General features: G+C 64.8%; 1 protein-coding gene across 1 annotated transcript in view; it reads right to left on the bottom strand.

Moving 5' to 3' along the window:
• Positions 1–392: 392 nt before the first annotated feature.
• Positions 393–18,776, bottom strand: part of HUNK (hormonally up-regulated Neu-associated kinase) — a 64,368-nt gene continuing 45,984 nt past the window's right edge. The window contains exons 6-11 of the mRNA XM_054577804.1: positions 13,256–13,391; positions 10,120–10,282; positions 6,748–6,831; positions 4,401–4,448; positions 1,255–1,435; positions 393–1,051 (exon numbers count right to left, since the gene is read on the bottom strand). Of these exons, the coding sequence (XP_054433779.1) occupies positions 393–1,051; positions 1,255–1,435; positions 4,401–4,448; positions 6,748–6,831; positions 10,120–10,282; positions 13,256–13,391 (1,271 nt within the window). The remainder of the gene's footprint in view (positions 1,052–1,254; positions 1,436–4,400; positions 4,449–6,747; positions 6,832–10,119; positions 10,283–13,255; positions 13,392–18,776) is intronic.

The following is an 18,776-nucleotide window of genomic DNA, read 5'->3' as shown; positions in this document are numbered from 1 at the left end:
TCCTCCTTCCATGGGGTCCCCACCGTTGGGCTCGGTCCTTGCCCAGCTGTGCCCTCCCACTCAGAGGGCCAGTGAGGGAGTCGCCTCGTGGAAGGAAGGACCCCGCAGCCGTGGCCGAGCGCCAAAGCGATCATGACCCAGGAGGCCCAGGCAGGGCACACAGTGCAGGTAGGTCCGGCAACAACCACACTCAGCGCAGCCCCAGGCTGGTGTGCAGCGTTCACCATGAGGGCGGGCAGCAGGAGGCATGGCAGGAGGCAGCAACCGTGGCCGGCCGTCCCCGCAGCCCGCCCTGCTGAGCTCCGGCCCCTGTGGGTTCCAGCTGCGCCCCCGGCGGGGCGCCGGCCGGTCCCGCTGCTGTCCTCGGACGCGCCAAGGCCCACCGTGCCGCGTCAGCACTGGCCCCGGACGCCGTCGGCCAGGTCGAAGGGGAGGCCCCCGGGCGCGGCGGGCAGCAGCGAGGGCGTGCTGGCCTCCAGGGGCCTGTCCGCGGCCGGCTGCAGGCTCTGGTGCCGCTTCCTGAGCATCTGCCCGATGCCCATCATGGGGAACCTGCCGCGGCTTTTCACGCAGTTCGGGCTCCCCAGCGGCTGCGCGGCGCCGGCACTAGGAACAGGAGGCGGGGCACACACGCCCCCCTCTTTCGGGGGGCAGCTCCTATCTTCGTGGGCAAAGCAGACCAGAGCGGGATGCAGGGGAGCCTGGAGAGGCAGCGGGCTTCCGGGCGGCAGGGCCGGGGGCAGGGCCCGCTCCCCGGGGCTGCCCCGCGCCGAGCCCCCTGGGGAGCCCAGCGCCCCACAGTGACGGGCCGGGGACAGCAGCTCCAGCTGCTCGTCGCGGTCCACAGACTCGAAGGAGCGGACCATGTCCAGCGCCAGGGGGTCCTCCCTGGGGGGGCTGCCGCTGCTCCCCGGGCCCTGCTGCGGGGGCTCCGCCTTCTTGGCCACCCTGGGGGTCCGGGGCGGCGGGACGGCGATGAAGTCCATGGAGGAGGAAGCCACACAATGGGAGTCTGAGGTTCTGCGGAAAATGCTGCGGCAGCCAAAGGGATCTGCACCCCAAGAGAGCGAAGGACACCGTGAGGCCCGTGCCACTGTCCACCCTCGCCCCCCGCCCGCCCGCCTCTGCTTGCTAGATCTCCCTTGCACAGGCGGCCGATGGCATGTGGGCAGACCTCAACTGTCCCCACGGGCACAGGGGCCGCGACCACGCAGCTCGGCACGGCGGCCTGGGGAGCAGGCCGGGCGGACCCACCTTTGTCGGGGAAGCCGGACTTGGTGGCCTTGCGGTCCCTCAGCAGCACCCGGGTGCTCTGCACCTGCGTCACTGGCGAGCTTGGGGGCGGCCTGTGCGAGGACAGCGTCTTGTCCGACTTCCTGGAAAATGGCCGGTGAAGGAAGTCCCCTCTTTTTTCTTGTTCTTTGGGCTTTTTATCCTTCAAATCAGAAGCGGACATGCACTCAGACACAGACAGGAATCTGTTGGGTCGGCCAAAAAGTCCATTTGGTTTTTCCCGTACGGTGGCTCTAGTAGCGCTTAGCTGTCTTTTAGCTTCATGCGAAAGAATTTTGTTAGATTGTATTGTGACAGCTGTCATATCAGCATGGGCTTTTAAAAAAAAGTATCAAAATTGGTAAATTTTTGTGCAGTCATTTTAATACTGAAGATGGAAGAAAATAGGCAACATTTTCGGTATATTATGTTTTATCATTTCAAGAGAGGTAAAAACGCAACTGAAACGCAAAAAAAGACTTGTGCCGTGTACGGAGAGGTGCTGGGACGGATGGAACGTGTCAGAAGCGGTCAGCCAGGTGTCCTGGCACCACTGACACCGTAGCCAGGTAGCTCCCGGCCGTGGGGCTGCCTCATGCACTGGAAGGCGGGGAGCAGCAGCCGGGCCCCTCCCCACTGGAGGCTGACCGCAGGAGACGGCCGCCGGACTCCAAATGTCCACATCGATAAAGTTAGCGGTGAAAATGAAAAATGTGTCTTTCACTTTACAGAAAGAACGTGATGGACCGTTTGGCCAGCCCAATACCATGTGCTTCCAGTTTGAGGGGTTATCCGCGCAGTTTGGAGAAACCCAGCTTTTCACAAGTCTCTGAGCAGAGCGGGGGCCTGGGGGTCCTTGGGGGCCCCACCTCCCCGGGCTGGCTCCCAACGTCCCCAGCAACCTGTGCTGCACCGCCGGGGGGCGCCCCAGCCCGGGGAGGGCCATCCCTAGGAGGCCGGTTATCCTGGGGCAAGCCGGGCGGACTAGGAACCTGCCATCTCGCTGGAAGCAGAGCCCTCGGGTTCCGCCACGGGGGACACGCAGCCACGTCACCCGGACCTGGCCATTCTCAAGGGCTCAGCCACGCCAAGGGCCAGACAGGAAGCCCACGGGACCCTGGGCCACCCGGGCGCGCCTGGCACACCGCCACCCTCTGGTCCCGCGAGCACTCCCTGGTGTTCCTAGAACGGGCACTGTGTGGTCATTTTCGCAACTGGCTTGCCTTTACTGAACTCCCCTGTAACCCTGCGGAGGGAGGGAACCTCACCATTGTATCTTCAAACCCACAGCCTGGGGCATAAAGCCAGGCCCAGAGAAGGTTTAACAAATAGTTATCAAAACATTAAAGAAGAAAAAGCCAGTGGAAATCGCAAGGCATTGAAATGAAATGAGGTCAGGCTCCCGGGAAGAGGGGGCCACTGAGGAGGGGCTTCCTCTTCTTGCCCCAGGCGCCGGGCACCGGCTCCTTTTCAGCCGCCCAGCAGATGCCCGACCTCGCAGCCACGCTTCCGCCTGGAACTGAGAGCCTCTTCGCGCCAGAGGCCGCGCCTGCTCTCGTGGGGGAGCCGCGAAACTTCCCGCAGACGGCACTGCGCCGGTCGTGCCTTTGCTGGTGAGAACATACGCAGCTCTCACGGGCTGGGGTATGCCCCCTCTGGTTTCTGAGTGGGAAAGAGCATCAGGAAAGACACGGGACGTGGGGAGGCCACGCTGGGCCCGGAGTGTCACCGTGCACGGTCGGAGCCCCGGCTGCGGTGGCCTGTCCCCAGGGGAGAGGTGAGGCGGGAAGAGAAGAGGCAGGCGAAGCTTCTGCCAACTCCTTTCCCAGCGTCTGCACAGCCACCAGCAGCCTTTACTGGGGACCCTCGAAGGATGAGGTGAGGCCCCTGCCCAGCCCTCCTCCAGGCAGGGGACAGCGGGAGCAACAAATTAGCTCCAGAGCTTCAAAACCGCAGTTCTTCACCCAGACCCCACACTGTCCTCTGGGGGCCGGGGGCCGGGGGCCGGGGGCCGGGGGCAGGGACCTCGCGTGATGCTACCAAGGGGAGAGGGGCCCAGCTGCCCCAGGTCAGCCCAGCTACCCTTGGTCGGTCCCCTGCTTCTGCAAAACGGCCCCCCTTCTCGAAGGCAGGACAGGGCAAGCTCCCCGCTTTCCCCAAGAGTCAAAGGGACCACGAGGACCTGTCCCACAAAGTCGGGCACGCCAGCCCTCAGGCTACTCTGCGGTCCCTGCGCCGTCCCCACTGCCGACATCTTTGTGGCTTCGCCTCGGGCCCTTTCCCTCACTCGCTGGGCTCCCTAAAGCGAAAGGCTGAGACCAGCCGAGCGGCCACCCAGTCCAGCTCAGCGCAGCCTTTCTGGAGCCTGCTGCCCCGTGGGCCGACCAGCCTCGCGGGGCACCCTGGGAAGTCAGTCAGAGCCAGGGACAGCGGAGGGCCCGGGGCCCAGCGAGGGCGGGCCGGCTTGGGTTCCTTGCTGCCCGTCCCATAAGGGAAAGCTGCCGAGGCCCGATTTTGCCATGGGAAAAACACAAGCGAGTGGAGGAAAAGAGGGCCCGGTTCACGGGTGAGGCCGCCCGCCGGCCAGGAGCCCTGGACGTGGCAAACCCTGCTGCTCACGCGGGTAGAGACGGGAGTGTGCAGCCACAGGGAGAGGACGCGGGGAACGGCCCGCCGCACAGAGGAGCACGGATCCCGTCAGAGGGGGCCTGGCAGCCCCTTCACGAGGGGATTCTGCTTGTTTTAATTCAGGACTGGGGGGGCGGGGGGGCAGAGCCCAGGGTGCTGGGCAGGGCTGCAGCAGCCTCGGGGCAGGCGTGAGGCCTGGCCAGCACCAGTCCGGATGTCAGAAGTCACTGAGAACAGCTTCTTTCAGATGAGATTAACATTTTAATCAGCGGAGTAAAGCAGATGACCCTCCCCAACAGGTGGGCTTTGTCCCATCAGTGGAGGACCTTAGGGGACAAAGACGGGGGCAGGCGGGTCCCTGAGGAGTTCTGCCTCCAAACGGCTCGGGTCCCGGGGCTGGGCCCCCACCTCTCCCTGGGCGCCCCCGCAGAGGACCCCCCGCCATTGGGCCCCTTCTCTGGAGGACTCTGACCGGCACGCACAACACCCCCGGCGCTCACCTGCACGGCGTGGAAGTCCAGGTCTCGCGTCCAGGCGTCCAGGGAGGCCTGCGGACAGCGGCATTGGTCAGCAACTCAAGAAGCTGCCCCTGCCGTTTTCCCCGCAACCGCCCACCCTCTGGGTTGTCCCCACGGAGACAGTCACGCCGTGGAGTGAAGCCTGTCGCTCCATCAGCGGGAGCAGCGTGAGGGCGGGGAAAGCACATGGACCGTGGGAAGCGGAAGCCCTGTTTTCCGGTCGGCGCGCCGGCTCTAACCCCGACCACTAACATCCCAGCAGACGCTTACAACGCGCACCACGGGTTTGCTGCCCAGGGAGACAACCCTCTGGGAGACGGAGGAAGCCCCTCCCCCGCCGCAGTCCTGACCACAGCCACGGGCGGGGCACACACGGGGGAGGGGGGCGGTCAGCGCCGGGCGCAGAGCCTCTGAGGGGCACCCGGCGGGTCTGGCTAAGTCCACTTCGTGCTTGGGGCCCCGAAGAGCCAAGGGCAGACCCGAGATGGGGAGCGGACAGTGAACCCCGCCGCCCTGGCGGCTGCATCGAGCCGCGGCGCCCGCCCCGGGTTGAGGGGGCCTCCGAGGCCTGAGCAGGGAAGGACGCCGTCCCACGGGGGCCGAGGTGCAGGGCCCAGGGCGGGCGGGTGGCATGAGGACAGGAGAGGGTTCGGGAACTTCAGCAGTCAAACGGGCAGGGCCTGGTGACAAACTGGCTCCAGGGGCGAGGGGAAGGCCTTCGCGGGACCCCCGGGTTTCTGCCCGGGCCTGAGGGCGAGGCCGCCGTGTGGAGACAGAGTGGGGGTCCGGGCACCCGCGCTCGCACAAGAGGAGGTCTGGCAGGCAGCTGGCGAGAGGCAAGCCCACCGCCCGCTGCTCCCCCCGCCCCCGTGTCCCCGCAAAGCCCCAGCCCGCACCCCCCCGCCCCCGATCCTGCTGGTGCCTGGATGCCGGACTCACAGGAAGGCGGCGCCTCACAGCTAAGCCCCACCTCGGCCGCTGGGAATCCAGGCCCCTCCCTGCTCCCTGCCAACCCCACGGGTCAGGCCCAGGGCACGACCGATCCTCCTCTCACTGGGGAGTCACCGAGAGCGGGCCGCGCTCACCGACTGCACCCCAACATCCAGGCGTCCCCAGCAGTCTCCCTTCTGCCTGTCCCACTGCCACCAAGACGTGGCGTCAGAGGTCCCGGGACAGCAGCTGCTCAGCGGCACCACTGGCCGTTCCAGACCTGACCTCACCCCTGGCCAGCAGGCCGCGCCACCTCCTGGGCCTCCCCACCCGCCCTTGGGCCACCTGTCATCTTCACTGGCTCCTCTGTCGCCCGGGTCTCTCGTCTCTGCCCCCCGGCCATGCCGCCCCCCGGACTGGGTCTAGGCTGGGCCGCCGCGTCACGGTCCCTGGCCCCCACGCCCGGGCGCCCTGCCCAGTGACCAGTTACCGCCTGGCCGGGGCCTCGCCCTGACGGCCAACCCGGGGCCCCCTCCCTGGTGTGGGGTCAGGATGAAACCTCTGAGGAGGCAGGAAGCGGGAGGCGGGCGCCCATTGGCCCCACGCAGAGCACGCGGGAGGGGCCCTTGTTGGCTCCTCCCCAGGTGAAGGGGCACGTGGGGGCGTGGGGGCACGTGGGGGCAGGTGGGAGAGGTCCCCGGAGAACCACTGAGGAGGCAGGCGGCGGGGCGGGGTAGGGGGGTGGGCCAGGGGGCCCACCTGGGGCTCTGGCCCCGATCTGGACCCCCTGAGCGCAATCTCATTACAAGCATGTATGCGGGGCCACATGGGGGCCATTTGCCACACGATATTCGCTTTTACTCTGAAATCAAAGAATCTGGGTGTTTCTCAGGTGTGAGCCGGTGCCAGGGCCAGCTGGCTGGAAAAGCTCGCTCGCGACCGAAACGTTTCTGCGCTCCTCACCTTCCTCCTCCCAACGCGCACCCCACCCCCGCCCCCGCCCGGCGGCGTGCGCGCTCTCCTTTATGAGCCGCTCGGCGCCGCGGGTTAGGAGACTGGACAGTCGCGGTTTCCAACCTCGGCTGCCCCATGGGATCCTCCAAGCAGCTTTAAAAACTACGGATGCCCGTCCCGCCCAAGAGTCTGCAGAACAGGGGGCAGGGGCAGGGACGGGGGCTGGGGGGTGGGGTGGTGATCTCGCCGCCGCAGCAGGGAACTGGCTTGAGCCGTAGCTACGGCGGCCCCTCCGGAAACCACCGCTCCAGGGCCCCCTCAGGCGGGCGCCGGCCTTCGCCGCTGCTCAGTCCCACGGTCACTGGTTTCCTCTCCACTCCCCCCGCGCCCCGGCAACGGAAGGCGGCTGTTCTCAGGGACCCAGGTCCCCCGCGGGGCCACTCACCTCGTAGGGCTCCTTGCTGGGCCTGCACCGGTCCACCTGGGAGAGCTGGGTCTTGGGGCAGAGGCCGTCCTGGCTGTCGGACTTCTACCGAGGAGGAGAAGGGAAGCGTGCTTAGTGCGTGGGAAACAGAAATGTGCGTCAAGGCTGATTCGGCTTTGAACCGGGGCTGCGCTCCAGCGCCCCACGGGGCTGGCAGGACAGGCGGCCGCAGAGAAGCCACGCTCTGGGACAGCCCGGGAAGGCCAGGTGGCCCTGGGCGGTCACCGCCCCTTGCCGGTCTCCGTTCCCCCAGCGGTACAGTGAAGGTGCTCCGAGGCGTGAGAGCGGACCCCAGGTTCGGGGCTGGTTTCGTGTGAACCGCCTCACAGGATTCAGGTCTTGGTTATCTGCTTGTCTGACAGGAGCCCCCGCCCCCCCCGCCCCAGGAGGAGGCCCCGCAGTTCACCCCGGCCGGGGAGAGCGTGGACGGCCGCGCCGGAGACGGAGGGACCCCACCCCCGTCTGCAGGCCGGTGAGGCTGGGCGGCCGGTCAGTTCGCCGACCAGCACACGTGCACAGCACGTTCCTGCAGGGTCTCCCCATCAGAACCCATGCTTCTTGGCTTTGGAAAAAAGAAACGAGAATCGAGAGAGAAGAGGAGGAATACGCGACTGAGGCCTCATAGTTCACTCTTTCAATCACGCGTTTCATTTTCAAAGTCACACACGTTGTTCTTAATTGGTTGAGATTAAGAACTAGGACAGGGGGACACAGTGCAATTAAATTAGCCACACGCGAAGCTGCCGAGCGGACCGCTGCTGTCATCTGTGGGGACTCGTCTGCTCCAGTTACAGGCGGCCGCCAGGCCAGGTGCGTCCTACGGGTGAAGGGCCAAGGGCAGAACAGACGCAGTAGAAGAGGGACCGTCCCCCGCGAGAACTCCCCGAGCTGAGGCGCTGGCGGACGCTCTCCGCCGACCACGTCCCGGTCAGCCTCGCGGCCCTGGTGCCGGGCCGCAGGGCAGAGCCCCGCAGGTGGCAGGACTGACTCCCAGGGAGGACGAAGGTCTCCGCTCGGGACGGGCCGGGCCGCCGGCGGGAGAATGTTCAGGGAGAGTGGGCGTGACCAAGGTCCCATCTTCAGATGTGGAGGGAGACCCCGGACAGAAAGTACTTGAAGAACCTAAGTCCCTCCATCTTACTGCTCAGCAGCTGAAGAACCAGTTCTGCCAAAGAAGCGTGTGAATCTGTGGCTCCTTAGAGGAGGGGACATGCCGTCCTCTAAACACGTGAGGTCACGGGCTTCAAGCCAGTTTCATGCAAACACTTTCTAGAGACACACTTTTGAACATCGTTCATCGTTTGGAAAAAGAACACCGGTGCATTGATCCTCTTCCCTCCCTTTTTCTTACTTAAATTCTTAGAGGCTGTCCCCCACCACGGTGGCCCCGAAGGTGTGACCGTGAGCCCACCAGCGAGTGTCGCAGGCAGGCGCCTGTACTGTGTGTACGCTTGTTGATAAATCATGAGCACGTAACGCTGTACTGATGTATCACGTATGTTACAAAGAGATGAGAAAACAGGGATGAGAGTGATGAAGGGCATAGAACCTTCTGCGGAAACACAAACGAGAAATAGCTCCAAGCGCAATCTGCCCTTCAAGTCCCCTGCCCTGGGGAACGGCGAGCCGCGGTGCTGTGGGGAGCCTCTCGGCCCCTCCTCCTCACGCACTGAAGCGACGTAAGTGCGGCCCTGGGCTGAGGGTGGTCCGGCCGTCGGCCTCCGCGGTTGCTTTCCTGCGACCGCGACGCCGTCTCCGAAGCCCAGCCGCACGGCCGCCCCTCGGCCAGCCACCTCCGCTCGCTCGGGGCCCGTCTCCCGCCCCCCTAAATCGCCTGTCCCCTGGCTGTGGAAAGCCGTTACCACTGAGAGCGGCCCTTCCTGAGAACATCGTTCCTTGGGCAGTTCACCAAAAAGAGGGATTCTGTGGCTCACGTCCTGGGGAAGCAAAGCCCAGCAAGCAGCCGAAGCCGAATCCGCGCAGAAGCAGCCTGTCCTCGCCCCCAGCGGCTCCGCAGACCCCCGAGGAGGCCCGCCACCCACTCAGCGGCGTTTTCTAGCCGCCTCCCAAGCCCCCTCACTCAGGAGACACACTGTCAACCCCCTGGTCGCTGGGCGTGACGTGGGCCACTGCCGCCCTGTCACAGAGCAGGTCACGTCCCCAGTTGCGGATGGGTTTTCATCTCTCTCTCTCAGACAGAAGCCTCACAAAAGGGTGCCAAGCGCCGGCCAGTGTGGCTCAAGAGCCTAGGTTGCGGGTTCGATCCCTGGTCCAGGCGCGTATGGGAGGCAACTGATCGGTGCTCCTCTCTCACATCGATGTTTCTCTCTCTCCCTCCCTCCCTCTCGAAAAGCCACAAAAAATGTCCTCGGATGAGGACAAAAAAGGAAGGTTCCCAAGCCTCTTGGAGGGGAATTGTGTGAAATATTAGGCTGTGACATGACTTTAAATAGCACTTAAAAAAAAAAAAAACCTCTACAAGTTCATCTTCGTGGTCTGGACTCTAAGTGTCTTCCTCCCAGGAAGGTCCTCCGCCAGGTCAGCGGGGATGGAAGGAATCCAGCCGCGCGTGGTTGACACTGCGCACTCGCTGGTGGACGTCCTGTTGGTGCGGCCCCCCCGCCCCCCGCCCCGAGCAGGAGGGGTGGGAGGCGCGCGCGGCGCCCACACCACCTTCCATCCAGTTTTCCTCGCAGAATTGTCCTGAAGCCACCGTCCCCCTCAGGGAGCGCATGTGCTCAGAACTAAGCCTCGCTACCACACGCGTTCGCTCCCAGACCCAGGCACACGCGAGCTGCTGGTGGCAGAGCAATGGTGACCACGGCCGCGGGGTACCCCCCGCCCCCCAGGGCCTCGCCAGGGGCACAGGCCACCTCGCGCTCTCTGATGCGCAGCCTTGGGGAAGGGGGGCCGGGGGCCAGGTGGGGGCGCTCGCCTTGCTCTTCTGGAGAATAAACATGCAGAGTCTCCAATTCACTGCCCCCCCCCCCCGCTTCAACAGCCACACGTGTCCCCAGCGCCTCCAGCGGGACCCCAGGGAGTCAGAGGCGGCAGCCAGAAGGGAGAGAAGCCAGAGGGAGAAGAGGCCGAGCCTCCCGCCAGCTGCCAGGCCTGGCTCCACGGGAGGCCATCGGGAAAACGCCGCAGAGGGGACACGTACCCCCGCCCCCGCCCCAACAGGAAGGCTCGCTGCTGTTCCCTCCCCGTTCGGGACCTCGGCCGCCCCTGCGTCGGACCTAAACGCCGAGATCGGCGCCAGTGAGTAGGACGCACGGGGGCTGTCAGAGCCCCCCGCCCCCCGGCGCTGGGAGGCGTCGCGAGGGCCCCACTCACCCCCGACAGGTAGCGCTCGAGCTTCTTGTTCAGGAGGAAGTAGATCGCGAGGATGTGGCAGGCGCGGTTGGCCAGCACGGTGTTGATCACGTCGCTGTTCTTGTAGCCCAGCTTCTCGGTCATGTGCAGCACCACGCTCGGGCTCAGGTCCGCCAGCGAGATCCTGGCGGGAGGGGGACAGGGCACGGTCACCCCCACCCCCCGCCCGCAGGCAGCGGCCCCCAGGGACCGTGCGCAGTGCCTGCGGGACGACCCCTCCGGCCGCTCCCTGCCCCTCCATCACAGAAAACGCCCCTTCCACAGAGAAGGGGAGGGAAGAGCGTCACCCCCGACGGGGACCGAGCGCCCGGAGGTGACAAGGCCAACACCTCGCTGCCTTTTCTTCTCTTTCTTTCCTTCCTCTCTCCCTCCTTTTCCCTCCCTCGCTTTCCTTCCTTTCTTATTTTAAACCCCAGCCATCAGGACATTTCCTTCCTACACACCTCAGTGCGCATCCTTCAAAACCAAGGGCACCTCCCGCAGAATCAGAGCCCTCAACACACCGAACCACGTTTCCGTGACCTCGCTATTCTCTAACATCTGCACTATTCTCCAGTTTCCCCAGTTGTCCCCCGACTTCTCCACAGTCTGACATTCCTTCCTTCAGCCGTATTTGTCGGACGTGGGTGGAGCCCATACTTAAGTGGGTGCGAGTTGAGTAATAAAGGCAGGTTTTCAGGAACCGGCCCAGACGGTGTTTAACGGAACTGCGTGAGCTCACAAGCTCATAAACGGGACACAGGGGCTCCGCCGCAAAGCAGGGGGCTCCACGCAGACAGACGAAACCTTTGCAGGAGGACTATCAGCTCCCGGGGATACAGTGCCCGAGAAGTACCAGGCATGTGTGCGTGCGTGCGTGCGCTCCTTCCTTCCTTCCTTCCTTCCTTCCTTCCTTCCTTCCTTCCTTCCTTCCTTCCTTCCTTCCTTCCTTCCAGCCTCTCCCAGTGGGGACGAGAGACAGGAATCCACTTAGTCTTTGCGACATTCTCACGAGCAGGGGCTGCTACCCTCCCCCACGTACAAGTGAAGAAATGAGGTCCACGGCAGTGGCGTGACTCGGCCAGGGTCACAGAGGAAGGAGGCAGCGGCCCCCGAGTCCGAGCCCGGGCCCGGGCCCCCCGGCGCGGCGGCACCACCCCCACGCCCGTCGCCTCCCAGCCAGGCAGGCAGAGCGGCCACGACGGGCGGCAGGCAGGCCGCAGGCACGGGGCGCGCGTTGGCGCCCTTCCCGAAGAGGGGCCCAACACAGGGGACCTTTCTGTTGTTTCTCCCCCAACAGGAAACACTGGTAACGTCTAAAATAATTAAATCTGGGGCAAGGTACGTTGGGAAGTTATAGAATACGCTTTACACAGAGGAGATTTCTTTCTCCCTCCACATGCTCCTACTGCGTTTACCTGTTGGCGGGTAAAACCAGGAAAATAATGGTCACTGTTCTCCCCACCTTAAACGTGTTTCAAAATAAAGACAAGGGTAGAATTCCAGCCTCACCCCTTCACAGCGGCGCCTTGATTTGCCTCCAGAGGAACACGGGCGACAGGCCTTCCCTGAGCGGGAGACGCGGAGCCCTGTCCCCGGGGACGCGCGGGACCCGCCCGTCCTAACGGCCCGCCCAGCTGGCTCTCGCACAGCCTGAGACCCCTCCCGGGCCCGAGCCCAGAAACCCTCGTCTGGCCAGACCGGCACAGGCCCCTGAGTCCGAGTTTTAATCTTCGAGGGCCTGCCTGCGGCCTGTGGGGAAAGTGAGACGCCACAGCGTGGTTCTCTGTGAGCGAAGGCTTGGCAACAAGGCGGGGGAACTCCCACACCAGGCCCGCTTCCTCCGACAGCTGCCGGGTTAGCGGATCGAGCCCGCTCGCTGGGACCGGGACGCGCTGGCCTGCGGGCGCCTGACCTCGGCTTCACTCCCCGTCCCTCCTCGCGCGGCTGGCCTCCCTGGTGTCTGCTTTTCAGATCCCGGCCCAACCCGAGCCTGGGTGGGAAGCCAGCATCCAGTCCCGGCCGCCCCGAGGGACATGCCCAGCGGGTCAAGGCCCCTCGTCTGTGGGCACGGAGAGCGTGCGTGACCCAGCAGTGCTGTGCGGACCCCAGGAACGGCCACCCATGTCCCCTGAGGTTCTTCCAGAACTTTCCCCCCAGACGGACCCCTGCCAGCCCCTCTCACTTGGAGAAGTCAGCACTACGACGTTTGTAAGGCCTGGTGGAAGTTTCCAGACCTTCCTGGGCAACCCGAAAACGTGCCCACAGAGGACACGTGCCCTGCCCGGCCGCTCCCCACGCTGTCCCACGAGTTCGCCTGTCCTCAAACGTGCGGGACTCTCAGGTCTGACGGGACGAGCCAGGGTGCCCCGGTCCTGAAAGGCGTCGGACCCACGCGGTCCCCACGCTGCTCTCGGGTGACCGCGGCGAGGGCCCTCCTTCCCTCGCTCGCCTCAGTTACGGCTGCCCGTCAAACGGGCGGGGAACGGGCGAGGAGACGGTCCCGTGGGCTTGTCCTCAGCCTGGGGCAGGGTGTCGCGCGGCGTCTCCACGCCGGGGTCCCCGCCCGGGCCCCCTCACCCAGGCCGCCCTGCGGAGTCCGCTCCGGGAGCCTCCACAGGAAGCCCCGGGAGACACCGCCCGGGCTGCCTGGCCCTGCTGCCCCGGCCCCTCCCACCCGACACCCGGGGCCGGTGACTCTGGTGGGGGGCGGGGGGCGGGGGGAGAGCGCGGCAGACGCGGTGGGAGAGGCCGTGGTGGGTCTCCCTCAAGCCCCCGCTCACACACTCACACTCACACTCTCAGACACACACACGCTTTTGGGCACCGCTGGTCCAAAGGGTCCCTTTGTGTAAAGAAAATGCACCCCTTTGGGGAGAACGCCCCTGAGCAGTAGGTGTGACACGCAGGACGCAGCCCGGACTTCAACATCACCCACCAACTGCGAGCCCCACGCGGGGTGCACGGAAGGGTCTGTCCACACCTCCTCTGCGCCCTGGGGGCGCTGGCCTGGGGCTGCGTGGGTGGGAGGGGGGAGGGCAGCGCTGCCTGAACCACACACGGCTCCCTGCCCAGCTGCCCGGGGCCCGCGGGGCGGGGCCGCCCGCCTCCTGCTCACCGGTTGGGGTAGGTGACGTTGCAGGGCACTCTGCCCACGCAGTTCTCATTGAGCCAGCGATGCGCCAGGGCCTGCTGGATGTTGGGCCTCTTCGCGGGGTCCGGCTCCAGCAGCGAGCGCAGGAAGTTGATGGCTCCTGTGGGGACACGGGCCAAATGCACACGTTACGCGCTGCACGCGGACGCCGCTGAGACGCAATGCCGGTGGCCCACCCCACCCTGAGCCAGCGGGCGCCCACCCTGGGCCTCCAGCTGCCACAGGCCTGAGGAGTCTGAGACACCCGTTCAGCAGGTGCACCTGGCACATGAGAACACCCAGGCCTGGAGCCCCCCGTACCCACGCTTCCCAGCAGAGCCTGGGGTCGGGCCCCGCAGTCCCACCCTTGCAGGCAGGCCGAAGAGATGTCCTCTGCCAGCTCGAAGGGGTGAGAGAGAATGACGAGAAATCGCTTCGTCTCTCAGTGCGGCTCCGAAAGCCCTCGGAAAGGAGCCAGCGGGAAAGGCCTGGGAAGCCAGACCCTGCACCGTGGCTCTCGCTGGGCGACACCCCGTCTCACGGGGCCAGGAAGGGGCTGCTGCCTTTCTGCCTGGTCCTTTCTTTGAAAGCCGTTCTCCACGGCCGCACATGTCGTCCCAGACTCTGAGCAGACCTGCAGGCACCCAGGCCCCCCCGACCCCCCGCACCGGGCGCCACGAATAGGCCGATGCAATGCCGGGAGCGCTCCGCTACCGTGTCCAGTAAACGCAAACGCGACTCCAGCTTTAAAGCTCTGGTTCGTGAGCAAAGGTCCGGCAGGTGCCCCATCATAAACCCACGTCTCTCTGACGGGCCCCCCTCTTGTGCTGGCCCTCGGTGCGAAGGGCCAGTCAAGCGCGCCCTTACTTTCGCACACCGGACATCGCCAGCCTCGCGGGGCATGCTGGGCAAGGCCGGGGTCCGAGGAACAGCTGACCAACTCCCAGGCCCCTCCTGCCCCTCCTTCCATCTGGGAGAGATGCTCTTGTCGGCTGCCCTGGGTCGCCTGTTGCCTCACAGACATTCACAGAGCACCTGCCGCCCGCCCGGGCTCCAGGGACAGGAAGCCCGAGCCGGTGAAGTGTCTGCATCCTTGACATGCAGAACAAAGGATACAACTGCCCAACACAGAAGATAGTTCACAAGGCGCACGGAAGTCACAGGCTCCCAAACGGCTCGGCGCCAACGTGCACATCCTCGGGTGGGTACCGAGCGCCAGCGATGGCTTCAGAATGAAGTGGCCTGTCCCGCTCGAGCTGTGGGACCGTGGGGGTTTCTTCTTTGCAACATAAAAATGCTTTTCAGGCAGCTCTGGGCATGACATCCAATTCCCAACGTGCCCCGTCACAGATCCTGGGAAACCACCCTCACTTGCTGGGTCCCCCAACTTTCCTATCCTTCCCTCCAAAGCTGCTTTCCCGTTTCCTAAGATAATCGAACCTTTTGAGGAAAAGTCATAAAAACTCGCACTTGCTCCCAGGCGTCAGCTGCCATCGTTAAACTTTATAGGGCGACGGGTGTTTTCTGTCGAGCCGTTTTCTGCAGGGGAGAAAGGAGGCCGCCCGATGAGGGGCCGGCTGGGATGCCAGGATCCGCCCCAAAGGAGTGGCCTTGGCCAGGCCACGCCTCCAGGTGCAAGGCAAGAGCGGCCAAGAGGCCGCCAGAAGGGCATCGCCCTTTAAAAATGCAGTAGTAAAAAGACACATTTTGAGGCCAGAGCGGTCACAAGGTGCACTTAATACTCTAAGTGTGGCCCCGGCTGGTGTTTTCCAGTGGACTGAGTGCCGGCCTGGGAACCAAAGGGTCGCCGGTTCGATTCCCCGTCAGGGCACAGGCCTGGGTGGCGGGGCATGTGAGAGGCAACCACACATGGATGTTTCTCTCCCTCTTTCTCCGTCCCTTCCCCTCCCCTGTCTAAAAAATAAAATCTTAAAAAAAAAAAATACTCTAAGTTTGATCAGAAAACAGCCCCACACCAGAGTTTTAAAAAAAGCAACCTCAGCTGGAGAGCTGGGCCGCGAGGCGAGGCCGTCCTTAACCGTCCTCCATGGTCCCCCGAAGACAGACGCTCCTCTCTTCTGCAACCTCTGTCTCCCTCCTCTCAGCCCCCTGACTTTGCAAGAGTCCCCCGGACGCTTCGTTGGGGCCCTCTTTTCGTCAAAGGGGAAAGACGTGGCTTCACGAACTGCGACAGGGAGGCTGTGGGGTGCCCGACGCTTTGGAGACATCCTGTCGTGCGCCCTCCGAGGACCTGAGGCTTTGTCACGGCGTGATGGCCGGCACCGCAAGGACAGAGCGGGCGCCTGTTCTCCTCCTGTGTGTGGAGCCCAGGGCTCTGCATCTTCACAAACCGCCGAGGAGCCGCATCGTGTTACGTCGGATCCCTACCCCGAATTCTGGCCCTCATCATGAGCGCCGCCTCGTTACCCCAGAGGGACCCGAGGCCGAGCCTGGAGCTCCCGGCAGCGGGCGCTGCGGCCTGCCCACCCCGGTCTGGCAGGAGCACAAGGCGCGGGAACACGCCCCGCTGTCCCCGGAGCCGCGGCGGGCGCGGCCAGCCTGCACCCGCTCTCCTGAGCTGCCACGAGGGCTCCCGTTTGGCCAGAGGGTTGGGGGGAGCTCGCCACGGTCCCCACCCATTGCCCATGTGCCACGCACCCATGAGGCACCAGCTTCCGAAGCGTGGACAGGTGAGCGCCTGGGCGCCCAGCCCGGGCCGCCGGACACGGAGGGCAGCCCACCCCCCAGGCCCAGCGGGTCCCCTCTGTCCAGGGGCCCCACCCTCCCTGCCCCCAGGGAGGCCGCAGCTGCGGCGACGCGGGGCAGGCAAGGCTCCTGAGAAACGCACGCGGCGTCGGTTCAGCCCTCGCAGACACGGTCCCTGCCTCTGCGGCTTCGCGCCGGTGACCTCCCAGCACAGAGCCCTCTTGCTCTGAACGACCGTTTGGAAGGGACTGCGGGGGCCGTGACAGACGTGCGGCGATGCAACGGGAGCCGTCCCAAACGTGGGGGCCCAGAAGGGCGTCCGCGGCGCCAGGACGCACGGCGCCCACGGGCGGGCGCAGGAGCCGCCAGCAGCGAGAGCCGGAAAGGCCCGAAGCGGACGTTCTCACCGGCACACGGTCCCGGATCCACGGCCGTGCGGCGTGCGGCCCCTGGCCTTGGCGACGGTGTGGAAGCGACACGTGGAATAAATCCCGCGAGCGAGTCAGCCCGTGACGGCCAGGCCGGCTCCGCGTTGCTCAGACGGCTCCGCCCGGGTGCGGGCCGAGGCGGGTGTCCAGACGCGCCCCAGCGTGGAGTGCGGGAGGTCAGCGCATTACATGCATTTTCAACGTGCGACGCTGCCCCTTACGCTTGGCAGGGACGAGGCCGGCGCAGGTCACGGGGCGTCTGCACGTCGCGGAGGGGAGGGCCAGTCCTCTGCAAACAAGCACCATGAACTCACGGGACAACAGCGCTGCATTTTTTCAGCTCACACTTGGCAAAAATTCTCCCAACTTATCTAAAACAGTAAAGTATACTCATCAAAAGAGGTAGTGAGATCATTACAAGTAGGAGAGAGAGACTCATCGAATGAATAGGATGTGTTAGTAAAACACGTGATAAAGTGGCATATTTTCAATTTGGAGATTTCAATTTGATATTACCCAAAACGTAAGGACAGAGGCGGATACCGCCAAACCTGGGGCGGGACGTCTTCGACTGAACACACCCAGGAAAGGGAGGGGGGCACACAGGACAGCAGGAAGCCCAGGGCTGGGAGTCGAGCGGACCCATGTTCAGGGATAGCGGAGCCACTCAATCTTCCCAAGACTCAGCTCTGTCCTCAGGGATGGGGTGGAGACAACAGTACTCACTACCCTGTGGCTGTCGGAATGGGAGCTAACGTGAGAGGCGCTCACACGCGCCCCTCCGCCCGCCCTATTCTGGGAAGCTAGCACAGGGGGCGCGGACAGATGGTCCCGTTGGTGAAGGGGCGCCAGGCAGGTGGGAGGGAAGAGATCCACTTGGGGGGTGCAAAGGGTGAAGGGTTGGGGAAACAGGGGCATCAGAGGGCAGCAGCTGAGCCCCCACACTGAACTCGTTCGTCCTGTGAGCAGGATGAGATGCTCCTCAGCAGCTGGCGCCTGCTCAGACCACACACATAGGGCCAGTCCCCGGCCCGAGCCGTCCCACGACCCTGGGGGCTGCGTTCCGGACCTCGCGGGCCAACAGCACAGTCTGCAGCTCGACTCGCTGAGCAGCACGAACATTCAGCGCGTGCAAGCGCTGCTCCGTACACAGTCCAGCTGAGAGAAATATTTACGTATCCCAGCAGTGTTTTATAAAGGGTGGGGACACAGATTCCTTCCTGTAAGGGCAGACATAGCAACGCAGGCCGTGCTTGGCGAGCCCAGCCCGCGGAGGCCGGGGGGAACGTGAGGACCTGCAGCCGGCGCGCGGAGCCGCGTGGGCGGGACGCCAGCTCCTGGGACGCAGACATCACTGGGGACACTTCTCACGGGTCTGCTTTGGAATTTCCTTTGGACGGTTTTTTAACCTCATCAGGGAGATGGCTCTTACTCCTTTAGGCTACGTTTAAGTTCCACTGTTAGGAAGCACTCAGAGCCCAGCCTCCTACGTCTGGGCACAGTCCTGGGGGAAGCACAGGTCGGTTCCGAAGGAACGAGACTGGCTCTGCTGCGCTGTCGTCTCCGCCGCCGACCCGCCCCGGTGACAACCGCCGGCCGACCCTCCTGCTCCCCCGCCCCCACGAATGCCACCCGGGCTGCCTGCCTTCTGCACCCGCAGGGCGGCCCTTCCTCACGTGACGTGTCTCGGAGCCAGGAGCTCTGGCTCGCTCGGTCGGCGGCCCTTCATGCAACTCGATGAACGCGAGGCGTGAGGGGGAAATGCACGACCGCTGTCGCCAGCCTCTGGGATCCGGGGGCCGTCCGCCACCGCCCATCGCCCGGCCCACCCTGAGTGCCACAACCAGGGGCGGCTCTCCAGGCCCTCGCGGTCCCCCTGGGGATCCAGGGGCCTCCCGCCTGCAGGCGTGGGGTGCAGCGCCCTCCTGTCCTTGCCCTGTCACGGCCCACGCTGGCGACGACACCGCCCGGGGCTAAACGCCACCCACGCACTCGGGGCCGTGTCTACGCGACAAGGGTCAAGGGCTCCATCGATGTCGCTTTCCCGGGGGTCATGCTGCACCCCAGGCACCCGCTGCGCCACCCACGGGGGAGCTGGGCGAGGCCAGATGCGCCCCACCCCCCGCTCCCCACACCTGCAGGCCACTGACGGGCGCACCACAGTACAGGGGTTCTCCGAAGTCTTCTTTGCTAACAGCAAAAAAACTACCTTTACTCTCCATCCTCTGCTCTGGGTTTATTTTCCTTACACCTGCATGACCGAACGCCACACGTGCAGGTACGTTCATCTCCTCCCTGCGCTGTGGCTGCGTCAGCTCCGTGCAGGTGGCAACCAACCTGTTCTGTCCCGTGTCTTCCTGGCGCCCGGCCTG

Source organism: Pteronotus mesoamericanus, unplaced genomic scaffold (assembly GCF_021234165.1).
Source record: "Pteronotus mesoamericanus isolate MK-2021 breed Mesoamerican mustached bat unplaced genomic scaffold, CSHL_Meso_final contig_116, whole genome shotgun sequence".
NCBI lineage: Eukaryota > Metazoa > Chordata > Mammalia > Chiroptera > Mormoopidae > Pteronotus > Pteronotus mesoamericanus.
The sequence above is the reverse complement of the archived record's forward strand: the minus strand, read 5'-3'. Positions and strand labels throughout refer to the sequence as shown.